At 45.4% G+C, this 27,415-nt stretch overlaps 1 protein-coding gene across 3 annotated transcripts in view; it reads left to right on the top strand.

The window, feature by feature from the left end:
- LOC139387863 (AP-3 complex subunit beta-1-like) overlaps nucleotides 1-27,415 on the top strand; it is a 61,585-nt gene that overhangs the window by 26,880 nt on the left and 7,290 nt on the right. For 2 of the 3 annotated variants that reach the window (XM_071134163.1, XM_071134164.1), the window contains exons 18-26: nucleotides 121-268; nucleotides 378-552; nucleotides 6,674-6,821; nucleotides 8,433-8,499; nucleotides 8,655-8,758; nucleotides 15,215-15,443; nucleotides 19,786-19,870; nucleotides 20,267-20,364; nucleotides 21,288-21,426. In XM_071134163.1, the coding sequence (XP_070990264.1) occupies nucleotides 121-268; nucleotides 378-552; nucleotides 6,674-6,821; nucleotides 8,433-8,499; nucleotides 8,655-8,758; nucleotides 15,215-15,443; nucleotides 19,786-19,870; nucleotides 20,267-20,364; nucleotides 21,288-21,426 (1,193 nt within the window). Of the gene's footprint in view, nucleotides 1-120; nucleotides 269-377; nucleotides 553-6,673; nucleotides 6,822-8,432; nucleotides 8,528-8,654; nucleotides 8,759-15,214; nucleotides 15,444-19,785; nucleotides 19,871-20,266; nucleotides 20,365-21,287; nucleotides 21,427-27,415 lie in introns of all 3 variants that reach the window. The other variant, XR_011629228.1, reaches the window with a different exon arrangement.

Here is a 27,415-nt window from a genome sequence, read left to right as displayed (position 1 = left end):
TTGAAATTAGTAGATTTGTCAAAACCTTTTGACTGGTACTGTACTTCTTGTTTCAATCTTTCCTTACTTCCTCTTACTGTACCTCCCTTCCTCTGACCTCACTTCCTAATCTGTTGCCAGGTGAAGGAGTGGGCTCCGTCGCTAGGGAAGACTGGAAAGTCCAAGCTGTCCAAGTCATCAGATGATAAGTTCTACTCTGACTCTGGAGAGGAGAAGGAGAAGGGCTCAGGGAGCAGTAGCAGTGATGACAGCAGCAGCAGTAGTGAAGGTCTGTTTGGCCATGTGTGTACCATAAAGTAGAATGTTATTTTGTGAGTGTTTGCAATGCCAGTCAAGGTTGTATTCATAATCGTACGAGATGAACGTGTGTGTGTTAGAGTCAAGCAGTGAGGCGGAGAGCGATGAGGAAAAGAGCAGTAGTCAGAGCAGTGAAGAGTCCGACAAGTCCTCCAGCCAATCAGAGAAGAGTTCCAGTGAGTCCGACTCTGAACAGAAGAAAACAACTAAGAAACCACCACAGAAGAAGACAGTCAAACCAACGGCCAAAGACAGGTACTATAATGAATTATTCAACACGTATAGTTGCGGTTAAGTGTGTTGGCACCTTTGTACGATTCACTATTTTAGTGCTGAGGGGCTAGTGCCTTCTGAAGTCGGCTCAGTCTTTGAACAATCCTCGCGGTTTTTGATTTGGGTTTCGATTCATATATTTTTTGCAATAAATGCATTAAGTCAGTTGAATTCCGTAACGACACAGAATACAACTATTAATAAAAGCCCATTGCTGCTTATCGCTTATTTGTTTTTTTTTCACACGACTTTACTTTAATAAAATAGTTTTTAGTTGGCTATGTTAAATAGCTGTTTTAGTATGATGGTGACTTTAGTAGCAGTTTCATTAATAAAAGTAATGACTTCCCATCCTTTATCACATGACTTTAATAAAATATTTCAGTTGTGTAATATTACATTATTTTCTTATGATGACTTTGGTATTTCATGCCGAGTCATCACACCTCTGCTCAGGCAGTAGCAGCCACCATCTATTGCTCTGCTCCCCAATGAGTCATCCTAGTTAGGCTAGCTAGCTGGTGGACGAAATCACTATTTTAGTAGTTCTTCGAAGTACGTAAGGCATACCTTCAAACCTGTTTGTAATGCCAGCTATCAGTCAATTCGATGTATTGTTGGCTAGAGATGGGGCTACCTCACGAAGCAACTGTTTCCATTTCTGTCCCACTCCCTCATGTCACGCTCTTCTCTCTTTCTCGTGTGTCTGTGAAGAAGGCTACGTAATGGCCATTGTAGTTAAGTACCACGTTTTCTGCGGTAAACTTTGTTGAAAACTACAACTTTGTTGAAAACTACAAAAAGTCCAACAGTGCTTTGAGCTCACAGAAAATACCAGAACTAAATGGAATTAGAATCATTGAACAGACGTTGTTTTTTTTGTTTGTTGTTTTTTACCGGAAATAAAACGACATTTCAGCACTATATTTATTCAAAATGTTGAAATTCAAACTTTTGGTTTCCATGTATTTTTGTTTGATTTACAGCTGCACAGGACCAAGAAATTCAAATGAATTTGGTTGGAGGCAAGTGATTATCGTTTACTGTGTAATTCGTCTCCCCTGTGGTAAATAACCGTTCAACTAGTTTTGAAAAGAGGAACTTTCTACTTTATTGTGCTCCACTGTGAAGGGCTCTCATAACGGCAGTGCAGCTGTGGATTGGTCATTTAGCTTCCTGTTGGTAGCAATGAATGAGATCTGAGACATTACTGTTGAACACAGACACACACTGGCAAATTTAGTCCCTGACACGTTCTATTTCACTCTCTCACACAATGCTCTCTCACACGTACACACACCCTACCTGCTCGCGCTGTGTGACAGGCCGGCAGCTGACCCTGTTCCCTCCATTAGAGGGTGTAATTAGACCAGCTCACCCCAGTGCTTCCCACACACGCACGCACCCACACATGCTATACCCACTATCCCACACACACTATCTCGCTCTCAAACACACACACAGTAATTATCCCAGCTCACCCCAGTGCTTCCACAACAAACACAGCATAATGCCCTCATTACGGCCCAGTCATTCCAGGCAGGGCTTAATCAGGCCCGCTCTGATTTATATCGCTTTTTCCTGTTCGCAACAAATGAAATCTGTAGGCCAAATTAATACTGGCTTCTCATCATCGGCCAAGTTAAAAAGCCAGTTACCGTCACAATTCTGCTCGTTAATTTAACAGCTGAAAATCCCAGGCAGCCCGAGTAAACACTCATTATCAGGACAAATTGGAGAGAGAGAGATGGAAAGAGGAGAGAGAGCGAGCGAGGGAGGAGGAGAAAAAAGTTTCAACGAAAGCGATATTAAATTAAGTGGGCAAACCAAAACAGATTGATCTTGGTTGTTCTGACAGAGTTTTAGCATGAGCTCCAGCAGACTGCAGTACGCGGTGGGGGTGGAGAGGGTTTTGCTTCCAGTGCCTTTAATGGATAGATTCATACCACGTACCCCTTTTTATAATGAAACTTTTCATGTTTTAATAAACCCAAGTTGATGTTATATTTCAATCTGTGTTAGACGGAATCCGCGGTAGGGGAAACGGCGCCACCGTCTGCCCCAAGGCCGTTAAGTTTTGTTTTTGTTGACGAAGTGGAGGTGAGGAGCATCGCACAACGTGAAATCCACATGTCTTTTCAGTACATATTCTGCTGTTTGATCACGCGTGCAATGATGTCGGAGGGGGAAAAAAAGCCCGTATTCATTGTTTGTCGTAACTTGTTTGTTATATAGCAAACGGTAGTGGCAGTTTCACCGCTAAGGATTCCATATTACTTTTTTATCCTCCCATGGAATAACCCTTCAAGATGCACTCCTTAATCTCACAGGTACATATAGAAGACACTCGTGGAGTTTTGGATGGCGGTTATTGGCCAGCCAATTACTTTTGGCTGCAACTCCTGGCTACATGTGCTGCCCATAGAAAGTCAATGATTTAATAATGGTTTAATGGCATAACGGGTGGACTGGCGGCCATTGCCAGTGTAGTAAAAAGGGGACCATCGAGTTGTCCCAGAAGCTTGGGCGCTGCACAAAAACCTGTGAACCCAGACAGATGGTGTGATGGGTCTGCAGCAAGAAAGATGTTGCATAAAGTTTACTTCAGTGTACTCTGTTGCGAGTGTACCCATAGGCTAGGTTGAAGATGACAAATGATATGTTTTCCACCTAGCCTATAGGAGCACAGCAGGAAGTAAAAGCACGAAGTGCACCCATCAATCTGTGCTTTTAAAAAAAATATATATATATATTAACAACAAATCAATACAGAAAGTACATGAGGGAACACAAGTGTATATATAGATTATAAACAATGGACAATTGAGCTAGGGGGTACAATATCACATTACACAAGGACCTTAAGGGACATACATACATACACGTATAATTCTAACAGCTTTTTTGTTAGTAGAGTATTTAATTGTCTTAAAATACATTTCATTTCTTTTTTTAGGGTAAGAAAATTAGTTTTTTTTTTTGTAAATTTACATTTGTGAATATGAAATTTGTCCAAAAGAATAATGAAATTAATTACATGAAAATGTTTCAGCTTATTCCTATCGTAGGTAAAGAATCCAAGCAGTACATCTCTCCACATTAGTGTTAAACCTTCATAAAAGTGTTCAATTATAAATCTACTGATGTCTTGCCCCAGTTTTCTTACATGAATACAATGCCAAAAAAGAAGCAACACTTTCTGGGTGGTCATTACAAAAAGGAGCAATTTGAGTTGACGTTTTCCTTAAACTTCTTCATATAGTGGTTGGCAGGATCATATTTATTAATAATTTTAAATGAAACTTCCTTAATTTTGTTAACAAGTAGGTATGTGTGTGGCAACAGCCAAACTTTTTTCCAACAGATATTATCAATAAATCCTTTCCAATAAGGTATAGGTGTTCAACATCCTGCTGAAACAAGGTTTGCATCGCTCTGTTGTTGAATGGACCAAAAGAGAAACAAACATATTTCCTACTGATGAGTCAACAGGGTCAATAGAGGGTAGGCTCTGAGGGTCAGGTCTTGACACGTTCCTGAATAACAGGGCATCACCTGAGGGAATGGCATCTAAAACAATTGAAAAATCTTTAGGTGTTACAGGGACCTTGTAAAGAATTCCTTTATAACTGAGTAAAAGACCCTCTGCATTTACCAGTTGGCTCACCAATAGGATATTATTTCAGAACCAATATTCTAAAAACAGAAGTATGTTTATACAATATATCCTGATTATTCCATATATAATATCTGTGTGGAGAAAAGTTGTGTTTATAAATTAAGGACCATGACAAGAAAACCTGCCGATGAAAAGCAGAAAGTTTCACTGGAACTTTGTCAATATTATAATTCCAAAACAACATGAAGTTAAGGCCACCAAAAGTGAGACATGATGAGGAATAAAATTCCAGATAGAAGTGGGTCTTCTTAGGAATTGTTTTATCCAATTGATCTTAAAAGTATTATTTAAAGTAGTAAAGTCCCGAAAATTCATTACAACAGTTTTCCTAATGTAATGGGTACATTTTCTCCAAAGACCAGATGCTTTTCAACTTTCTATCTCCTTGCTTATTTTACTGTCAAGATAGAGTGCCATATGTTAGTCTAGAGATACCTTCGGCCTTGGTTATTAGGACTCTACCTTTTAAAGATAAGTCCCTCTGTAGCCATTGATTTAGATTCTTCTGGGGGTTTTTAATTAGAGGGTTCAAATTTAGTAAGCCTGTAGACTTTTGATCCTTTAATGGTTATGCCTAAATATGTAAGTTATTCCTGTACTGGAATACCATAATATGAAGGTGTCACACAATATTTGACAGCCATGAGTTCACATTTATTAATGTTAAGATATAGACCAGACGCTTTGGAAAAAGATTGTATCACATTGATCGATATGGGAATTTGGTTAGCGTCTTTCAGAAAAAGTGTAGTATCGTCAGCCAGCTGGCTTATAACCATTTCTTTACCAGGTATGGAAATAACTTGTACAGGGATATTATTTAAAGAATTTGCAAGAAGTTGGGTGATTTCATAAAAACAGGTACGGAGAGATAGGACAACCTTGCCTAATTCCTCTCTTTAACTCAAATCTAGGTGAAGTGCCATATTTCAATTTGATAGAGCTGTTACCATTTGCATAGAGTCTTAATAGCCTTGCAGAAAAAATCCCCAAAGCCAAGTCTCTCAAGGGAGTGGAAGAGGAACTGATGCTCAACTCTATCAAATGGTTTATAAAAATCAAAAAATAATATGAAGCTATCCTCAGTTATTAGGTCTGAGTAGTCAAGTATGTCTAATACTAGTCTGACATTGTTAGAAATATAATAATCTCCAACTTTGATGGGTTCATCACACTGTTTAGATTCTATATCACTGATAGAGTGAACATTATTCAGTGAGTTAAAAAACATATATGTGGATTCCTGACAGTACGTAGAGCTATACAATTTTCTGTAAAAATTGCTACAGTATTTTAGCGATTTAATTTTTGGTCATCTGTAATAACACCATCAATGTTTAACTTGTGGATAGTGTTATTTTTAGAGTGAAATTTCTCACGTCTAAAGAAATAGGATGAATTCTGTTCTCCCTCCTCAATCCATTTTTTCCTAGATCTAATAAAGGCTCCTTTTGCTTTTAATTTATATATATTATCCAGTTTATTTTGTAACTCAATTAGTTCCATCTTCTCCTCCCCCAAGAGGCCGGCTGGGGACCTCTGAGAAAGGGAAGTTATCTTAATGATCACCTTTTCCTCCTCAGCTCTTCTGGTCTTAGCAAGATTACTACCATATTTTCTAAGGTATTTAGACACCTCAAATTTCAAGAGCTCCCAGTTCTTGCAATAAGATTTTTCTTCACAAGCCCTTTCCCAAAAGTGTGAGAGCAGATCTTTAACCTCAAATTGAACTATATCATTATTTAATAATGAGCTATTTAGCTTCCAGTAGGATGCTCTACCAAGTGTAGTATCAGGGGTAAATATTTTGATATCAATATAAAATGTCCCTTTGGTCTGTGAGGGGAGTAGTACAAATATTTGTAGTAACACACTCACTGTCAATACATTTTGGATATAAGCCAAAAATTCCCATCAATCTGTGCTGAGATTTGTTGATTCAACTCCACTGACAAAACGAAACAGAGACAATCCATTGCACGAGCCACATCCGTTAACTGTAATTGGAATGAAAATGTTAGATGGAAATTATTGCCTCACACTACCAGGCAGCCATTGCGAGTTTACCAGTCAACTTGCCTGGGTTAAGGGGTACCGAGCCAGTTTTACTCATTCTATTTCTGTGTGCTGTTGCTGCGGTAAAGGGGGGCGTTGCCTAGGCAACCGAAGACTTGGAGCAAACAACACCTCGCTGGTTTCAGCTCGGAGCAACAAATTGTTACAACAGTCAACCACAAGAATGTCCATCCCGACGTCCCACAACAACAACAAAAAAATAAGAAATCACAACGGTTATTTTATTTCCATGACTGTCTTCAGCCATAACCGTTGGTTATACAGTAATTGTACCAGCCCCCAGTCGTATTGTGATTAGGCAGTTGTAGCTCTCTGACACCCTTTCGTGTTATTTCTCCTCCGTGTCAGTGATTCGGACGAGAATGGGAACGTTGCTAAAGAAACCAGCAGTTCGTCTGCAGAAGAGACCTCGTCTGGTTCCGAATCTGGGTCCGACGCAGACTCCCATTCAGGCACCGAACGCAAGAAGAAAACCAAGTCTAAAGCCAAACCCAAGGTGAGACATCCAACCGTGAGGGCAACCGCTTGCTGAGGGCTTCAGTTTTAGCATGGTTAACACCTCCAGAAATAACCCCTGGTGGGGGTTTTCCTTTATCTGCAGCGGATTTGAATTGAGGCCATGGTCTGAGTCTGAACAGATGAACTTCTGTTGACTTGTGTCCAATCTGAGCTCTTCTCCACACTGTAAATAAGAGTGTTTGAACCAACCTTCTGTTTGTCATAGTACAACGCTATATAATGTGTTAGCGTGAACCGTGGGAGAATCTCAATTGCATCCTCTCTCCTCACCACCTTCTCTCATCCCATTGGAGGAGAAGGTCAGATGGGAGGGACTTCTGGCTTTCTCATCCAATGGGTTTTGAGAAGGTGGTGAGGAGAGAGGACGCGAGGGAGTATGCAATTGAGACTCTCCCACGTCTTTCTCCGAGCTAGTGGAGGCCGAGAAATCAGATTCTACACAGTGGAATAGGATTTGGTCTGCTTCTTTGCAGTGTCATCTTCCCCATCTACCCCCCCCCCCCCCTGTCTTTTCCTTCACTCATCCTTCCCTCTCTGTCCCTCCCTCTTTCGTTCTCTGCTATGAAATTCTAATTTTGCATACTTTGCTTCTGTGACCTATGCATCTCTCTTTTCCTTTGCTCTTCCACTTTCTTTCACCTCGCTCACTCCGCCTGCAAACAAGGGTTCCTTCTCTATTATACCGCCACCAAGCATCAATCAGAGACAATCTGATAAGATACGCCCTCGAACTTCATTGTTTGTTTTCACTATTACACCTTCTCTGTCTCTCTCTCTGTCCGTTAGTGGATCCCGCAGTAAGCAGAGTGGAATTATACTGTTCTTTTATAAGATGTGAACAGGGCCGTGGTTGGTTAGGAGGGCATGGAGAGCGAGAGAGAGCCGTAAAAGCGCTCTTATGTTTAATAGCGTTTTTAATGTTGCCCGTTTTGTAGTGTAGATCTGGTGACGCACATCCTAATATTCTGAGTCGCCGTTTGACAAGCCTGGCCTAGTGGTTGGAGGTAGAGTCACTAGAGTGCATCAAGTTGTGACGGGACGCACCTCATGGCTGGCCCATGCAGATCAGAAACACGCTTCAGATGTACTGTGTGTGTGTGCGCACAGCAGCCTGAGAAATAGAATTGATCTCGAATTGAATTTTATGTACATAGCAGATATGTTTAGAAATGTCATGTTACATTGGATAGACGCTGTCAGTCAAATTTAGGTACGCCCCCCCCCCCCCCCTAAACAATACATACAGCGTTTACTTCCAATATTCTGCTTGTCATCTTTTCTCTCCTCCACTTGTTCCTCTATCTCTTTCATCTATATCCTTCATTCGTCGTGCCGTTCATGTTGAAACATTTATCTAAAAAGGGGAAACTGTGTATATGTTATGATATACCGTTCTGTACTCTGCCAAGTGTGTTTGACTATAGATGTATTTCCCAATCCGACAGAGACCTAAGGGTCGCACATTTTGAATTAGTATTTATTTTCGTTACCCAGCACCTGTTCCAAGCCTGTGGAGATCTGTATGCTCTAGAGACAGTTTGTTTCTCACATAGGTTTCTGGTTCTCTCTCCCCCCTCCCCCCCCCTAGATGGAGGTGAAGTCAACGAAGGAGGTGTCCTTGTTGAAGGAGGTGTCCCTGTTGGATTTGGACGACTGTACGTTTTCTGTCTGCGCTACAGCAACGTAACTGTGAACAATACATCCAACTGTAGTCATCACAATGTTTCCACTTTCATCCTAAGTGACTTACAGTAATGCGTGCATACATTTTACTTAAGGCTGGTCCCCGGGCCTTCTCTTTGTCCTGTAGTCACTCCTACACCAGTGACCCGGCCCAAGATGTCTGTCCTCTCTCCCAGCCTGCTCGGAGACCTGGAAGGCCTGTCTCTCTCCAACATCTCCTCCACCATACAGGTGTGTGTACTGTCTGTGTTGGTTTGTCTATCCCTCCCTCTGTAAGTCCACTGGGTCCTGTGTGTGTGTCTGGTTGACAGAGCTTAGAGAGAGAGACAGCATCCAGTAGTGTGTCTCCTGAATGAATCGGGTCTCTCCGGGGGCTGAGATATCTCCTCCTGAGGTTGGCTACTGACTTTTTTTCTTCTCCTCCCTGAACATATTTAGTACTCCTCTCCTCCTCCCTATCCCTCCCTCTCATCCTCTCATCCAGGTGCACTGCTCCGATGCCAAACTCCGTCCATCCGTCTCTCTTTCCACCTCTCTCTGTCGCTCTTCCCCTGTCGTCCCTGCACAGCGTGTCTGTGCGTGACGCTTGACCTTTCTCCCCAGTGTAACAACTGTCTTTTGGTTTGAGATTTATGTGCGCGCGTTGGCCTCGCGCTGGTTTAGCTGAGGACCGTGTGTGACCAACCAATCGGCTAATCCATTAGAGAGCCGATATGTCCCCATAACGTCGCCGTACGGACCCGTAAAATTCCCGTTTACTTTCCTTATCTTAGCTACAAAGAAGTTCCCTCATGTAGCCAGTCTTTGTGTCTTTTTTTGAATTGTTCTGTCATCACTCGTCCAAGGCGTGTGTGCGTGCGTGTGTGTGTGTGATTGACAGCCCTTCCCAGGTCTGTCTGTATGCAGAGTGGTGTGTGTACTGAAAGGTGAAAGCCCGGGCAGTAATGGAGAATAGAATTGCAGATTAAACAGGGTGCTGTTTTCACATCAGCGTCTGATTTGAGAGTCAATCCTATGCATACATACATGATGGCCATCAGGATTCATAGACTGGGGGGTAAATAACCTCAAAACCCTCTATTGCTACTTACTTTCAAAAGCGTACGAACAGACACACACACACACACACACACACACACACGAGCAGTGTCACCCACTCACTCACTATCTCGCTCTTTCTCACACACTTACCCTGTGTCCTTTCTATATCTCACCAATCCGCCCGCAGAAGCGGTGTGTGTCTCAGCTGAGCGCTTCGGCCCTTTTTTTGAGAATTACTGCCTGGTTATCAAAGATATTTACATTAACCCTGGTCACTGTCTCTGACCCCCCCCCCCCCCCCCCTCTATCGTCCTCTCTCCTCTCCCCCCTCTTTTTCCCTTTGTCTCTCTCCCCTTTCTCTCTTTTCTCTCTGTCATGCTCCCTCTCTCTCTAATAACATTTTGACATTAGAGGATCTCTCAAATGCCTTTTAAACCAACCCACCCTGCCACACACACTCTGTCCGTGTGTGTGTGTGTGTGTGCGGGGGGTTGACTAAGGCTGATAACGTTTCGTTCATAATTAGCATTGGGCGAATGGGGCTGCGTTGGGGGGAAATTGAACTGTCAGCAGCAGGGCGCGGGCCGTTTGACCCCATCACACCTGGAGGGGGCCATCATAATTTGTTCATTTGGTGCCCATCAGACGGGCCTCTCCTCCCCCGTCTCCCCTCTCTGACCTCCTCGGGTGTGGGCGCGATGGGTTAAGGTCTAATTATGAATCAGCAGTGGGCCGGGAAAGGCTGGAATATAGCAGCCCTGCCCTCCACACACCCCTACCTGCCACTCTCTCTCTCTAACACACACACACACACACACACACTGGCGGGGTATAAAGAGGTTTAAATGCCCTGTAGGAAATAGTGCAATATGCAACCGGTTGGTTTTGATGGGATGTGGCTGGGTGAGTGTGTCGGTTGTCTGTCTGTCTCTGAATCAAGTCCCTGATGCAAAGGCTTCAATTGAACTGGTGTACTGTGCCGTAACTATCCATGCTGATTTGAAAGTAACCAGGTGAGTCACTTAAAACAAAATCCCATTCGGTGAGGATTTACCCCAGATGCACTAACCTCTCTCGATGTGCTTTGGGCTAACTAACTCTTGTTGGTTTAATATGGTTGTAGGTGACTGTAGTGACATCTAGTTGACTCCTTCTAGTCAAGGTCTTCTGATAGGCTGACTCAATTAATTGTCCTGACTGGGGGGGGGGCAATTACAATCAGACACACGTCCCTTACACCCCTTTCTCTTTCTCTCTGTCTCTCTCCGTCACACAATCTCACAACGTGATGAAATCCTCTTTTGGAAGTAACAAGCCGCCACTGTCACAAAAGCAGAAATGGATTTTCAATACGTCCTCATACATCTCCTAACACGCACTCTTTCTCTTTAAATTGGACATCTTATGCGTCCACATGCTCGCCAGACGCCCGGTTACGGTTAGCCCCTTTTTGAATTTGTCAGCGGGATTTTCAGGTCATTTACCAGAGAGGATGCTGGGAGGGAGTGAGCGCGTCGTCCCTGTGTGTGTGTGTATCCGGGCTCTGAAGGTGACTGGCGTGTGTGTATCATCCATCACAGTAGCATCCTTTAAGTTGAGACCTAATAAAGCCTCTCAATCAACTTCCTCCCCCCATTGTCAGCTTCCCTCAAGTCCAGGAGAGCCAAAAAGAGCGACACTGTGTGTGTGTGTGTGGAGTCAAGGTTACATCCCTAGCCTGCTGTTATTTACACTTTGGGTCCGGGGGATGCCTCCGGTGGCGGGGGGTGCGTTAAGCCGTCACTGTCCGTTGTGTGAAATTGGTGATGATAAGCGCTTTAAAGCCCTGTCCTATCCTGCATCCCTCCCTCTTCTCGGGTTGTGTTAGACAGGACCTTGAGCGCGGGTTGGAGGCAAGGATGTGCTTGTCAGGAAGGTAAATCTGCTTTGTGACGGGGTGGCAGACGTTATGGGCAGCTTTATCGACAGCGACTGCTCTGACACGGACAAAAGTGGCCCGATAAATTCCCCTCGTTGGCGTGACGGGCGAGTGTGAGGAGGGCGCCACGCCGGCAAATGTTTGTTTGACCCCCCCCCCTGTCTATGTCCGGGATGTCTGAGGGTACGCAACACAGAAACGTCATGTCAAGGCTGACTGTTACCAGAGGTTTGAGAACCTCTTCTGTGCCGTCGTATGAAGACTACCACCTCTTCTACTGTGTTTTTTAAAATGTTTTTTTTTTAAACAAGGCAAGTCGGTTAAGAACAAATTCTTATTTACAGTGACGGCCTACCCGGGGAACAGTAGGTTAACTGCCTTGTTCAGGGGCAGAACGACAGATTTCTACCTTGTCAGCTCTGGGATTCGATCTAGCAACCTTTCAGTTACTGGCCCAACGCTCTAACCACTAGAGCCTGTATTAAGACCCTTTGACTGTGATTAGCCTGTTTCTGTTTACTAAAGTAAGCAGTGTCATTGAAGGCAGAGTCAGTTAGGGACCCGGGACGGTAACGCCCCAGAGACGGCACGTTTGACTTCCAGTTCTTCAGCACCCGGTTGCATTTCAAACCTGATTCTCCACACTCACACGCCATGACAGTCCTGAGAATGTTTCACACACACCTCTTCTCTCCTTTCGTCTGATCCGCCCACCTCCTATCTCCTGTCAAACAACGCATTTCTAACACCTCTCAAAACCGGGTTTGTGTGTGTATTCCCATTTCAGAACTGAGTTATATTCGCCCCCTCGTTTCACACGTTTGTTTTTCTTGGGCCTGTTTTATCTTGCTTGTTGACACTTTTGACGGTTGCGTTGTGAGATTTCTCACACCTTTCTATTGTCGTCGTACCCCCCCCCCTCTCAAGCGCTCTCCCCCCCCCCCCCCCTCCTCCCCCCCCCCCTCCCCCCCCCTCTCGAGCGCTCTCCTTCTCCATCCCTTCCCCTCACTTCCTTTCTATCCCCCTCACTTCCTTTCTATCCCCCTCACTTCCTTTCTATCCCCCTCACTTCCTCGCTCTCCCTTTCCCCCCCTCACTTCCTCGCTCTGCCTCCCCCCCCCCCCTCACTTCCTCGCTCTGCCTTTCCCCCCCTCACTTCCTCGCTCTGCCTTTCCCCCCCTCCTCACTTCCTCGCTCTGCCTTTCCCCCCCTCACTTCCTTTCTATCCGCCTTTCCCCCCCTCACTTCCTTTCCCCCCTCACTTCCTTTCCCCCCCTCACTTCCTTTCCCCCCCTCACTTCCTTTCCCCCCTTACTTCCTTTCCCCCCTCACTTCCTTCCCCCCCCCCTCACTTCCTCGCTCTGCCTTTCCCCCCCTCACTTCCTCGCTCTGCCTTTCCCCCCCTCCTCACTTCCTCGCTCTGCCTTTCCCCCCCTCACTTCCTTTCTATCCGCCTTTCCCCCCCTCACTTCCTTTCCCCCCCTCACTTCCTTTCCCCCCCTCACTTCCTTTCCCCCCCTCACTTCCTTTCCCCCCTCACTTCCTTTCCCCCCTCACTTCCTTTCCCCCCTCACTTCCTTTCCCCCCCTCACTTCCTTTCCCCCCCTCACTTCCTCGCTCTGCCTTTCCCCCCTCCTCACTTCCTCGCTCTGCCTTTCCCCCCTCCTCACTTCCTCGCTCTGCCTTTCCCCCCTCCTCACTTCCTCGCTCTGCCTTTCCCCCCCTCACTTCCTTTCTATCCGCCTTTCCCCCCTCACTTCCTTTCCCCCCTCACTTCCTTTCCCCCCTCACTTCCTTTCCCCCCTCACTTCCTTTCCCCCCCTCACTTCCTCGCTCTGCCTTTCCCCCCTCCTCACTTCCTCGCTCTGCCTTTCCCCCCCCTCACTTCCTCGCTCTGCCTTTCCCCCCCATCACTTCCTCGCTCTGCCTTTCCCCCCCGCACCTCACTTCCTCGCTCTGCCTTTCCCCCCCGCACCTCACTTCCTCGCTCTGCCTTTCCCCACCCCCTCACTTCCTTTCCCCCCCTCACTTCCTTTCCCCTCCCTCACTTCCTCGCTCTGCCTTTCCCTCTCGCTCAGCTTGTCGAGGTAAAGGCGTGGCACCAGCAACCGCAGGTGTAACGGTGGGATTTGGGCGTTAACTACTCGTTTTAGTGTTCTGTCACTTTACTCAATCATTAACGCGGTTGATATCCGTGTGTCTGTCTGACAGAGGCGGGGAGGTTCATGTTAAGTTGTTGGAGTTATGGGCGTTCTATAGCCTAGTTAGTGTATATATAGCCACGATAGTCCTGATATTTAGTTTCGACAGCCACGCCGTCTTTATACTCTGAAGGCAGCTTGGCTGTCGCAACGTTGGTTGTAAAATGATTGCATCTGAGTGTGCAACTCTCTCCTTTTTGTTTTTCAAGTGTTCTACTCCGCTAGCCAACACCTCGCCGAAACAGGTGTGCGTTTGTTTCGTGTCCTGATAGTTTGACAGTTGTGTTTCTACTGCATGGCTGGGCTGAGTGTCAACAGGGCAGCCTTTTACTGCTCATGAGGATGGAGCCACAAAGCAGCAGCGTTTTACTCCCCTATTCGCACGTAGATGCGACATGAGTGGTTACACATCAATGTTACGAAATGCTACTTTTCAACCCTCCATTGGAAAGTAGCGTTTTGATTTTTGTAACCGTTGTTGATGGCGATATTGCAATGCAGGGTCGTTTTGTGCCTACGCAAAGTGTTACGAAACCACCGAGCCGACTTAGGTTGATTTGTTTTGGCATGGAGCTTAATTGTTGTTGCGCCCGTCTTCGTCTGTGACGTAGATGACTTGTACTGCAACACGTCGGCCTAGGTGCACGTCCATGTACAATGCTAATGTAGGGTTGGTCCTCTTGAGTCGAGAGGAGGCCGTCGCCACTGTCAAATGGGCGAGTCGAGCCGGTTTATGCACCGGGAATAAGAATGAAAGGAACAGAGTAAGAGCGGGACCATGCTAATGCAGGGAACGGGAAAATAAAGAACAAGCAAAACACTCCAAAGATCAAGGAAAACCACTCCTCTTAAACCCAAGAATGTCTCTCTAAAGTGTCTTCTCCTCATGGCATGGTGTTTTGTCCTGCCTTTCTGTGCTATGGTAATTCCATTTTCTGCCGGTGAAAAGGTAAAAGCTCTGTTTAATGGAGAGTTGAATGGCAGGCCTCTACTGTTCCCATTCATTAAGCCTGAGCAGTCCTTCAGCCTGCCATCAGGCCCACTCACTACTAGCCTGCCTGATTGGGGAATAATACCAATAATAATACACTGGGTTTATATGGGGCTTTTCTAGAACAGTGGAATTGGCCCTTTTCAGGGGAGAAAGGTTGTGTTTTAATGAACAGAGCTAGGCTTAAGTTGTCAACAAACCCTCAGTTCTTTTGCGGTCGAAACAAAATCGAAGAGCATAACCACTGAATTGTAGATGGTGAATACATATTGAGTGCTGGGCCTACGCTATCGACCAGCAAATGAAAAGAGTAAATAAGTATTTGTATGTGTACCTTTTACAAAGACCATGTCGGTCAGTTATCAACCAACCTTTTTTTAAGATCATACCTTCTTCCTAGTGCCTGTCCTCTTGTCTGTGGTCCCGGTGAGCGCTTACACGGTTTTGTCTCAAAGCAAGTGCCTGTCTCGCTCTCTCTGTTTTCTCTCTGTATCCTCACCCCCTGCCCTCTTTCCTGTGACGCCCTCCTCCTCCAGGTGAGCGGCCCGGCATTTGTCCCCGAGAAGAGCCATGACCTGCTGCACCGTATGACTGGTAAAGGTCTGTCAGCCCAGTACCAGTTCCCCAGACAGCCCTGTCTCTACCAGCCCACCATGGTCTCAGTCCAGATCAGCCTGACCAACACCACTGACCACCCTCTGGAACAGATCCACATTGGAGACAGGGACCCCACAGGACTCGACATGCACTGCTTCAATGCTATAGGTGGGTTAGATAACGTAATACACTGCTTCAATACTGTAGGTGGGTTAGATAACGTAATACACTGCTTCAATACTGTAGGTGGGTTAGATAACATAATACACTGCTTCAATACTGTAGGTGGGTTAGATAACGTAATACACTGCTTCAATGCTATAGGTGGGTTAGATAACGTAATACACTGCTTCAATACTGTAGGTGGGTTAGATAACGTAATACACTGCTTCAATACTGTAGGTGGGTTAGATAACGTAATACACTGCTTCAATGCTATAGGTGGGTTAGATAACGTAATACACTGCTTCAATACTGTAGGTGGGTTAGATAACATAATACACTGCTTCAATACTGTAGGTGGGTTAGATAACGTAATACACTGCTTCAATACTGTAGGTGGGATAGATAACATAATACACTGCTTCAATGCTATAGGTGGGTTAGATAACGTAATACACTGCTTCAATACTGTAGGTGGGTTAGATAACATAATACACTGCTTCAATACTGTAGGTGGGTTAGATAACATAAAACACTGCTTCAATACTGTAGGTGGGTTAGATAACATAAAACACTGCTTCAATACTGTAGGTGGGTTAGATAACATAAAACACTGCTTCAATACTGTAGGTGGGTTAGATAACATAATACACTGCTTCAATACTGTAGGCGGGCTAGATAACATAATAGAGTGCATTCAGAAAGTATTCAGACCCCTTGACTTGGCTGGCTGGGCCACTCAAGGATATTCAGAGACTTGTCCCGAAGCCACTCCTGCGTTGTCTGGGCTGTGTGCTTAGGGTCGTTGTCCCGTTGGAAGGTGAACCTTCGCCCAAGTCTGAGGTCCTGAACGCTCTGGAGCAGGTTTTCATCAAGGATCTCTCTGTACTTTGCTCTGTTCATCTTTCCCTCGATCCTGACCAGTCTCGCAGTCCCTGCTGCTGAAAAACATCCCCACAGCATGATTCTGCCACCACCATGCTTCACCGTACGGATGGTGCCAGGTTTCTTCCAGAAGTGAAGCTTGTCATTCAGGATAAAGAGTTCAATCTTGGTTTCATCAGAGCAGAGAATCTTGTTTCTCGTGGTGCCTTTTGGCAAACTCCAAGTGGGCTGTCATGTGCCTTTTACTGAGGAGTGGCTTCCGTCTGGCCCCTCTACGATAAAGGCCTGATTGGTGGAGTGCTGCAGAGATGGGAGAACTTTCCAGAAGGACCTCCATCTCCACAGAAGAACTCTAGAGCTCTGTCAGTGACCATCGGGTTCTTGGTCACCTCCCTGACCAAGGCCCTTCTCCACAGATTGCTCAGTTTGGCTGGGCGGCCAGCTCTAGGAAGAGTCTTGGTGGTTCCAAACTTCTTCTATTTAAGAATGACAGAGGCCACTGTTCTTGTGGACCTTCAATGTTGGATAAATGTTTTGGTAATTCACTGCTTCAATACTATAGGTGAGTTAGATCCTTTTTGTCATGTAGTGTATGTGGATACCTGCTCGTCGAACATAATGTCATTGATTTTGGACTAATATGGAGTTGGTCCCCCCTTTGCCGCTATAACAGCCTCCACTCTTCTGGGAAGACTTTCCACTAGATGTTGGAACATTGCTGTGGGGACTTGCTTCCATTCAGCCACAAGAGCATTAGTGAGGTCGGGCACTGATGTTGGGCGATTAGGCCTGCCTCACAGTCGGAGTACCGATTCATCCCAAATGTGTTTGATGGGGTTGAGGTCAGCGCTCAGTGTAGGTCTCTGTGTATGGACACAGCGCTCAGTGTATGGACCTCTCTTTGTGCACGGGGGCATTGTCATGCTGAAACAGGAAAGGGCCTTCCCAAAACAGTTGCCACAAGGTTGGCAGCACAGAATTGTCTAGAATGTCATTGTATGCTGTAGTGTTAAGATTTCCCGTCAATGGAACTAAGGGGCTTAGCCCGAACCATGAAAAACAGCCTCAAACCATTTTTCATCGTCAACCAAACTGAAGTTGGAACCGTGCATTCTTGAAGGTGGTGTTCTCCTGGCATCCACCAAACCCAGATTTGTCTGTCAGATTGCCAGATGGTGAAGCATGATTCATCACAGAGAACACGTTTCCACTGCTCCATAGAGAAATGGCGGTGAGCTTTACACCGCTCCAGCCGATGCTTGGCGTTGTGCCTGGTGATCTTATGCTTGTGTGTGGCTGCTCGGCCATGGAAACCCGTTTCATGAAGCTCCCGACGAACAGTTCTCCTGTGTTGACGTTGCTTCCGGGGGCAGTTTGGAACTCGGTAGTGAGTGTTGCAACCGAGGACAGACTATTTTTAACGCGCGCTTCAGCACTCAGCGGTCCCGTTCTGTGAACTTGTGTGGCCTACCACTGAGACGTTGTTGTTCGTAGACGTTTCCACTTCACAAAACAGCACTTACAGTTGACCGGGGCAGCTCTATCAGGGCAGAAATTTGACAAACTGACTTGTTGGAATAGTTGCGTATTATGACGGTGCAACATTGAAAGTCACTGAGCTCTTCAGTGAGGTCATTCTACTGCCAATGTTTGTCTATGGAGATTGCATGTCTGTGCGCTTAATTTTATACACCTGTCAGCAGCAACGGGTGTGGCTGAAATAGACAAATCCACTAATTTGAAGGGGTGTCTATACAGTTTTGTCTATATAGTGTGTCTTCATAACACACACACACACACACAAACAAAAGAAAGGGGGGGGCCAAGATGAAAAGGTGTGCGCTCAAGCGCGTTAAAAGCATCAATTGGCTGTGGATTGATTGGGCATTGAAGGAACTCCGGCAGCCAAACACTGGGTAATTAGGATCGATTGAGCTTAGAGTGTGGGTGTGCGTGAGAGTGGAGTTGCTTTTCATATTGAGCAGGAGAAAGTGAATGCAGACAGAATACCTTACTTTACCCCACAGTGTATTTAACCTCATAAAGACGTTACAGACGAGCGCTTGACTATTCCTACAGCAGCATAGCCCACAATGTGTTACAATAGATCTGTCTCTTCTATATGTCAGCATCTACTGGACTAAAGTCCACGTTTCTCTTAAAACTCAAATGGAGAGGGAGAGAGTGAGACAAATGGGAAGATGGTGATGGAGGGATAGAAAGCAGCTTTGAGAAGAGTGGAGAGAAAGAGAGTGTATGATGGCTCTGGTGTCCAGGGTCCTCTCCTCTGTGTGACAGAGTTCCGCTCCGCAGAGACACAGAGAAACACTTGGTTGCTCAGGAGACCGTGGAGGATCCTTCTCTCTCCTCTTGGCCTATGACTCCCTCTTTCTCTCACCCCTCGGTCTCTCAGATCTCTCTCTCTGCTTCATGTCTTTCTCTCTCCCCTCGGTCTCTCAGATCTCTCTCTGCTTCGTCTCCCCCCTCCCCTCGGTCTCTCAGATCTCTCTCTGCTTCGTCTCTCCCCCTCCCCTCGGTCTCTCAGATCTCTCTCTGCTTCATCTCCCCCCCCCTCCCCTCGGTCTCTCAGATCTTTCTCTGCTTCGTCTCCCCCCCTCCCCTCGGTCTCTCAGATCTCTCTCTGCTTCGTCTCCCCCCTCCCCTCGGTCTCTCAGATCTCTCTCTGCTTCGTCTCTCCCCCTCCCCTCGGTCTCTCAGATCTCTCTCTGCTTCATCTCCCCCCCCCCTCCCCTCGGTCTCTCAGATCTTTCTCTGCTTCGTCTCCCCCCCTCCCCTCGGTCTCTCAGATCTCTCTCTGCTTCGTCTCCCCCCCCCCTCCCCTCGGTCTCTCAGATCTTTCTCTGCTTCGTCTCCCCCCCTCCCCTCGGTCTCTCAGATCTCTCTCTGCTTCGTCTCTCCCCCCCCCCCCCCCCCCCTCGGTCTCTCAGATCTCTCTCTGCTTCGCCCCCCCCCCCCCCCCCCCCCCTCTCCTCGGTCTCTCAGATCTCTCTCTGCTTCATCTCCCCCCCTCCCCTCGGTCTCTCAGATCTTTCTCTGCTTCGTCTCCCCCCCTCCCCTCGGTCTCTCAGATCTCTCACCCCCCCCCCAATCTCTCTTCCTCCTTTATACATATCCATCTCACCCTCTTTCACTATTTCTCGCTCTCCTCTTTAGACCCTGACATTCTCTTTGACAACCCTGTTGTTTTGGAAATATGCTACTCCTTCATTTTTTGTGTTCTGTCTTTCGTCTCGTTGTGGAGGATGAGATTGAAGGATGGATTTGTCACACGTGGTGGCCTTGCTTTGTGAAGTAGAAAACACAAGTGGCGTCTGCATGCCTGTCTGTTCCACTCTAATGACCTCTCCCTTTCCCTCTCTTCGTCCTCTGCCCCTTCCTCCTCTGCCCTTGTCACTCACTCCTCTATTTTCATCCTCCTCTCCTTCCTTCTCTCCGTTCTCAGAATGTCTGCTGCCAGAGGCCTCGGTGACTGTGTCTTTGGGCGTCGACTTCAACGACTCAACACAAGCAGCCAACTTCCAGCTGTGGTAAGATACTCTGGCGTCGAGTCGTTTTTAGACAGTGAGGCTGAAACAGCTATAGCCTCTTCTTCCTCTTTCCTATCCTGCTATTATTCCAGCTGTAGAAGGAACCTCTCCTCATTTTCTTCTCATCTCTTCTCTTATCCATGTCTCTGCTCGCTGATCAATAGGTTGATCAGAGAACCTGTTTGGGACCGAGCAAATCAATCTTTCCTAAAATGCCAATCGCCCAGTGTGTTTTGCATGACAATCACAACGGAGATGGAGAGAACGTCAAACACGCACGCAGCTGTACACACACACACACACACACACACACACACACACACACACACACACACACACACACACACCACTAATTTACGAGGGGCTTGTTGGTCTGTCGTCCTGTTTGTCCATCAGTACGAAGGAGGACCAGTTCAGTGTGTCCATCCAGCCTGCCGTAGGAGAACTCTTCCTACCCGCCACCATGACCGAACAGGACTTCCGCAAGGAGCAAGGTAAGTTATCATACGCTGTTAAATCCCGAAAAATAAATAAATATCTGAATCATTATCTTACACAATCAGACAGAACATTAGCTGCATTATCGTCACCGTGACCAATCGCGGGTGTTTAGGATTAGTCACTGTGAAAGATGTGTGCCTTAGTCCAAGCAGCAACATATGTAGTGTGTAGGTAATGGCTTCGTAAGTGGGGCCAATAATGACTGGACTGCTTTCTATGGAGGCTTTCTATCAATTGAATCAATAAGAAACATTCAACTTTGATTCGCCTCCCAAGAGTGGTTGAATATCTTTTACACACACACACACACACACACACACACACACCTCACTCTCCTGTGAATATAAGAGGCATTGAGAGAATGCAGCACTCTTAAGTGCCTGCTAAATGCCTTCCTCGTCTTATTAATTCATTAACGAATCTTCATTCACTATAGTCCTATTCATAGCAATCAGAGGGAAGAGGATAGGAGACCGAACGGCTAGAATTAACCCGCCCTTCGCTTTTTAAAGATGATTATTTCAACCAAACCACTTTACTTCTCTTCAGGTGGTCTTTAGAAACAGATTTGTTGTTATTTCGACCTGAATGGGGTATTTTCCCATGGCTAACTTGTGCCCCCACCACCCCACTCACTCTAAACTCCATCCCTCCCTCCCCCAGTCCTCATTAAATGCTCTTTCTGGAGTGTTGGGAGCTCTTGTGTTGTCCAAAAGTGCACTTTCTTTCTTCGTCTCCTTCACAGTCAAGCTCTTCAGAACTAGGTTCATTTCCTGTCATTTGTCACAATCAGACTTGCTGTGTGTGTTGTGAACAGTTAGTTAGTGAGGATTCTTCTTCCGCGCACCTGCAGCGCAACCTCCTCGATGTGATGCGAGTGCATCATTTCACTTGTTTCTGTTTCTCACCCAATCAGGGAAACTGCTGGGCATGAACGAGAGCTCGGCAACCATCACCATGGCAGCAGAGAACACGACCCGCCAACCAATCAGCAGACAGGTGGCAACCGTGGCCAACCTGGGAGTGGTTCCATCCGGTCAAGACAACATCCACAGGTGAGATGTGTGTGTGCGTGTGAAGGCTTGTTGTGTAATTGGGGTACACATGGTGTGCTAATGAGCTTCCTCCTCTGTCACGCACACCCACACACCTGACGGATAATTACCCCTCCCTCTGGCTCTTTCTCTCGCTCTCTGTTTCCTTATGTCTCTTTCACTTCCTCTCTGTCCCTCTTCCTGTCGCTCCTTTTATCTTTCCCTCTGTCTCCCACTCTGTCCCTCTTTCACTTTATCTTTACCTCCCTGTCTGTCTCTCTATCCTGGATGTCCGTCTCTCTCCCTCCTTTCCTTTGTCTCCCCCGTCTCTTTCTGTTTGAGCGAGAGGATGAGTAACAGGGAGGGGAATGCGGGAGAGGATGAATAAGAGCGCGCGAGAGTGGAAGAAAAAGAAGAGAAGGGGATGGAAAAATAGAGGGGGGTAGAAAAGGTGAGGGAGAGTGGGAGGGAGATGATAGGAGACACCAGCACAAGGTTACAGGGAGCTGGGAGGAGAGGAGAATCAGTGGAAATCAATGTTAGCCGGTGGGAGAGGCCTGCCTCCAATAACCCCATACTTCATTTAGAATAACCAATAGGACAAATGACTCTGGACTATCAATCTCTGTCTCCTGGCTGGCTGACGACTGGTGAGGAAGCTGCACTCTCCTCACCGTCCCTTAATGATGACACGCTCTCTTCTGGTCTCACAATGATGACCTGGGCCTGTATCCACAAAGGGTCTCAAAAGTTCCTAGGAATTCCTGTTCACCTGTTGTTTTTTTGAAGACAAAAAAAATCCCAGCTCAGAGTTGGTTTTAGGATGGTCAGACAAACGGTTCAGACAAACGGTTCAGACAAACTGAGCCAGGAGTCAAATCACCTCCTAAAAGTATCTCAGCTGGTCATCACGACAGTTTGAGGTATTGCAATGGAAAGGTGACAACCAAAGATACAAGGAGCATCTATATGCTTCTTCCTCTGATCGAAATAGAGTATGGTGGGTGCTAATTGACATTGTTGCAAATGATGGGGAATAACCAATCCCGATGAGGCATCGCCAGCTTGATTGTGAATGTACATCCAAATGTTGCGATGGTAAACCGTTTTATATCATTTTCACCTGACATGACCACTTTGCCAACTCTTAATTCTTGGTTAATATGTTGGCATGCATAACCTTTAAAAATGTTGGTGTGGCTGGCTTTTGGGTTAAGCAAGCAGTGTCTCAAGAAGCAGTGCGAAACACAACCCTGCCAAGCCGGAGGACGCACGGCTCTCGACCTTCGCCTCTCCCGAGTCCGTACTGGAGTTGCAGTGATGGGACAAGACTAACTACCAATTGGATATCATGAAAAGGGAGTTTAAAAAAGTTTCAAAAACAGAAACACCTTATTTACTTAAGTATTCAGACCCTTTCCTATGAGACTTGAAATTGAGCTCAGGTGTTTCCATTTATCATCGATGTTTCTACAACTTGGAGTCCATCAGTGTTAAATTCAATTTATTGAACTTGATTTGGAAAGGCACACACCTGTCTATAGAAAGGTCCCACAGTTGATGGTGCATGTCAGAGCAAAAACCAAGCCATGGGGTCGAAGAAATTGTCTGGAGAGCTCCGAGAGACAGTATTAGGGAAGGGTACCAAAACATTTCTGCAGCATTGAATTTGCCCAAGAACACAGTGGCCTCCATCATTCTTAAATGGAAGAAGTTTGGAACCACCATAACTCTTCCTAGAGCTGGCCGCCCGGCTAAACTGAGCAAGCTGGGAGACTAGTCGGGATTGAGGGAAAGCTGACCGGAAAGTACAGAGAGAACCTTGATGAAAAGTCTCAATGTCCTTGAGTGGCCAATCCAGAGCCCAGACTTGAACCCGATAATGACCATCATTATGTTTGGAGGAAAAAGGGGGAGGCTTGCAAGCCGAAGAACACCATCCCAACCGTGAAGCACGGTGGTGGCAGCATCATGTTGTGGGGGTGCTTTGCTGCAGGAGGAACTGGTGCACTTCACAAAATAGATGGCATCATGATGCGGAAAATGATGTGGATATATTGAAGCAACTTCTCAAGACATCAGTCAGGAAGTTAAAGCTTGGTTGCAAATGGGTCTTCCAAATGGACAATGACCCCAAGCATACTTCCAAAGTTGTGGAAAATGTCTTTAAGGACAAAGTCAATGTATTGGAGTGGCCATCACAAAGCCCTGACCTCAATCCTATAGAACATTTGTGGGCTGAACTGAAAAAGCGTGTACGAGCAAGGAGGCCTGCAAACCTGACTCAGTTACACCAGCTCTGTCAGGAGGAATGAGAAGCTTTTGGAAGGCTACCCAAAACATTTGACCCAAGTTAAACAATTTAAAGGCAATGCTACCAAATACTAATTTGAGTGTATGTAAACTTCTGACCCACTGGGAATGTGATAGAAATAAAAGCTGAAATAAATCATTCTCTCTACTATTATTCTACCATTTCATTTTCTTAAAATAAAGTGGTAATCCTAACTGACCTAAAACAGGGATTTTTTACTAGGATTAAATGTCAGGGATTGTGAAAAAGTGAGTTTAAATGTATGTAAACTTCCGACTTCAACTGTATATAGGGCAGCTGCTTCTAATGTGCTAGTGATGGCTGTTTAACAGTCTGAGGGCCTTGAGAAGGAAGCCGTTTTTCAGTCTCTCGGTCCCAGCTTTGATGCACCTGCACTGACATCGTCTTCTGGATGATAGTGGGGTGAACAGGCAGTGGCTCGGGTGGCTGTTGTTGTTCTAGATTATCTTTTTGGCATTCCTGTGACATCGGGTGCTGTCGGTATCCTGAAGGGCAGATAGTTTGCCCCCGGTGATGCGTTGGGCAGTCCGCACCACCCTCTGGAGAGCCCTGCGGCTTCGGGCGGTGCAGTTGCCGTACCAGGCAGTGATATAGCCCGACGGGATGCTCGCAATTGTGCATCTGTAAGATTGAGGGTTTTAGGTGCCAAGACAAATATATTCAGCCTTCTGAGATTGAAGAGGCGCTTTTGCGCTTTCTTCACTACACTGTCTGTGTGGGTGGACCATTTTAGTTTGTCAGTGATGTGTACTAGAGGTCGACCGATTAATCGGAATGGCCGATTTTCAAGTTTTCATAACAATCGTAAATCGGTAATTTTAAAAAATATTTAAAAAAAAAATAAATATACCTTTTTATTTAAATAGGCAAGTCAGTTAATAACACATTCTTATTTTCAATGACGGCCTAGGAACGGTGGGTTAACTGCCTTGTTCAGGGGCAGAAAGACAGATTTTCACCTTGTCAACTCGGGGGATCCAATCTTGCAACCTTACACTTAACTGTTACGCGAATGCAGTAAGCCAAGGTAAGTTGCTAGCTAGCATTAAACTTATCTTATAAAAAACAATCAATCAATCATAATCACTAGTTTTAACTACACATGGTTGATGATATTACTTGTTTATCTAGCGTTGCATATAATCGATGCAACGCTGGGGGATGATTTAACAAAAGCGCATTTGCGAAAAAAGCACAATCGTTGGACGACTGTACCTAACCATAAACACCAATGCCTTTCTTAAAATCAATACACAGAAGTATTAAACGTGCATATTTAGCCAAAAGAAATCCAGGTTAGCAGGCAATATTAACCAGGTGAAATAGTGTCATTTCTCTTGCGTTCATTGCACGCAGAGTCAGGGTATATGCAACAGTTTGGGCAGCCTGGCTCATTGCGAACTAATTTGCCAGAATTTTACGTAATTATGACTTAACATTGAAGGTTGTGTAATGTAACAAGAATATTTAGACTTAGGGATGCCACCCTTTAGATAAAATACCGAACGGTTCCGTATTTCACTGAAATAATAAACGTTTTGTTTTTGAGATGATAGTTTCCGGATTTGACCATATTAATGACCTAAGGCTCGTATTTCTGTGTGTTATGTTATAATTAAGTCTATGATTTGATAGAGCAGTGTGACTGAGCGATGGTAGGCTGCAGCAGGCTCGTAAGCATTCATTCAAACAGCACTTTCGTGCGTTTTGTCAGCAGCTCTTTGCAAGCACATCGCTGTTTATGACTTCAAGCCTATCAGCCTAATGGCTGGTGTAACCGATGTGAAATGGCTAGCTAGTTAGCTGGGTGCGCGCTAATAGCGTTTCAAATGTCACTCATTCTGAGACTTTGAGTAGTTATTCCCCTTGCTCTGCAAGGGCCGCGGCTTTTGTGGAGCGATGGGTAACGCTGCTTCGAGTGTGACTGTTGTCGATGTGTTCCTGGTTCGAGCCTAGGGAGGAGCGAGGAGAGGGACGGAAGCTCTACTGTTACACTGGCAATACTATAGTGCCTATTAGAACATCCAATAGTCAAAGGTATATGAAATACAAATGGTATAGAGAGAAATAGTCCTATAAATACTATATTAACTACAACCTAAAACCTCTTACCTTGGCATATTGAAGTCTCATGTTAAAAGGAACCACCAACTTTCATATGTTCTCATGTTCTGAGCAAGGAAGTCAAACGTTAGCTTTTTTACTTTACTTTTTATTTTTTTCAGAATTTCTCTTGTTCACTTTTTCTTGTAAACTCACCGAACATTTTATTTGGTAGCTACCAGCTTGTATTTTACTTTATGAGCTTTTCAAATTTTTTAGCTAACAGCATCTGTGATTTTGCTATTCGTTTGTGCTGATTTGGATAGCATTCTGTTAGTCCTAATGGGATTTTCTAGCGCCCCCTTGTGTGCTATGCCGGTAATACCATAAATTCCTGTATGAGAGGAGGATGGAATGACAATATGAAAATCTGGATGCCACCAAAGCCTACCGAAGAGCCTCCCCTTCTGTGTCTGCAGAGCTGAAGGGGTCAGGTATATACTGTAAGGTTAGATGGAGCCATCTACGGTTTCCTTCAGATCTGAAAATCCCAAATGGAAGGTTGGGTTATGTCGATGCTGCACAACTACTAGTGCTCACAGACAGACCCACAGACTAATGCTTACAAACACACACAGTAGGAATGAGAGGGATCGATATGAGTGGATACACACGCTGAGAGCTCATTGTGGAGGTCACTTTGCATTAATATTACTGTGATGGAGGTGACCTCCACTAGGACCCCCTCTCCCCAGGGACAGGCCTCTCTGGCCTGGGCACCAGCACATCCATGCCTGGGGGTCAAGGTTTAGAAATAATGATCTGAAAATGGTATCATGTGATACCATTTTATATTATTTTGTGGTGCTTTACTGCACACACACACACACACACACACACACACACACATCTACCTCTCAGACATGTAGTCCCGTTAATCACCAGCAGGGTGCAGCCCTGTTGTAACCGAGGAAACCCAAACCACCACTTCAACACAGCCCAATTGATTGCTGGAAAGGAGGCTGGCAATAAATCAAGCAGAAAAGCAAATGTAGAAAAAGCTGTTATTGTTTGTGTCTAAACAGGAGGAATATAATAAATCTGCTCTATTTTTCACTCAGTTTGAAAGCAAATTTGATTGTATTTGTATGCTTTGGTTGGTTAGAGACCTTCATTTTTAAAAGTGCACCTTTGGAATTGTAAGCTATGTTTTCGCTTTGCTTCAATATAATCGTTTCATATCCAGTTTTTTTTTTTTGTTTCCATTTGGCGATGACTGATATACGAAGTTAAATACAAATAAACGTTTTGTCCTATTAAATGAAATGAATGAGGATGTTCAATATGTTATTCCATTATTTAAATAATCATAACTGTCATCGTTTATTTGATAATACCAACAATTTGCAGTCTAAAGAACTTTCCTGGCGTCATAATATTAGTTTTATTATTCTGCAGCTTCCAATTTGTGTTGTGGTTTTTGAACTTTATTGCTGAATGTGCAACCAAATAAGTATAGCTGTGAGCTGCAATGAACGGGGTTCACAGGATGACAAAGGGGGAAACAAAGTGGGCACGATCATGTAGGAACTATCGTCCTTAAAGTGCAACCAGTGGAAGCATTACCGTGTT

Source organism: Oncorhynchus clarkii, chromosome 29 (genome assembly GCF_045791955.1).
Source record: "Oncorhynchus clarkii lewisi isolate Uvic-CL-2024 chromosome 29, UVic_Ocla_1.0, whole genome shotgun sequence".
NCBI lineage: Eukaryota > Metazoa > Chordata > Actinopteri > Salmoniformes > Salmonidae > Oncorhynchus > Oncorhynchus clarkii.
This window is presented reverse-complemented; position numbering and strand designations above follow the sequence as displayed.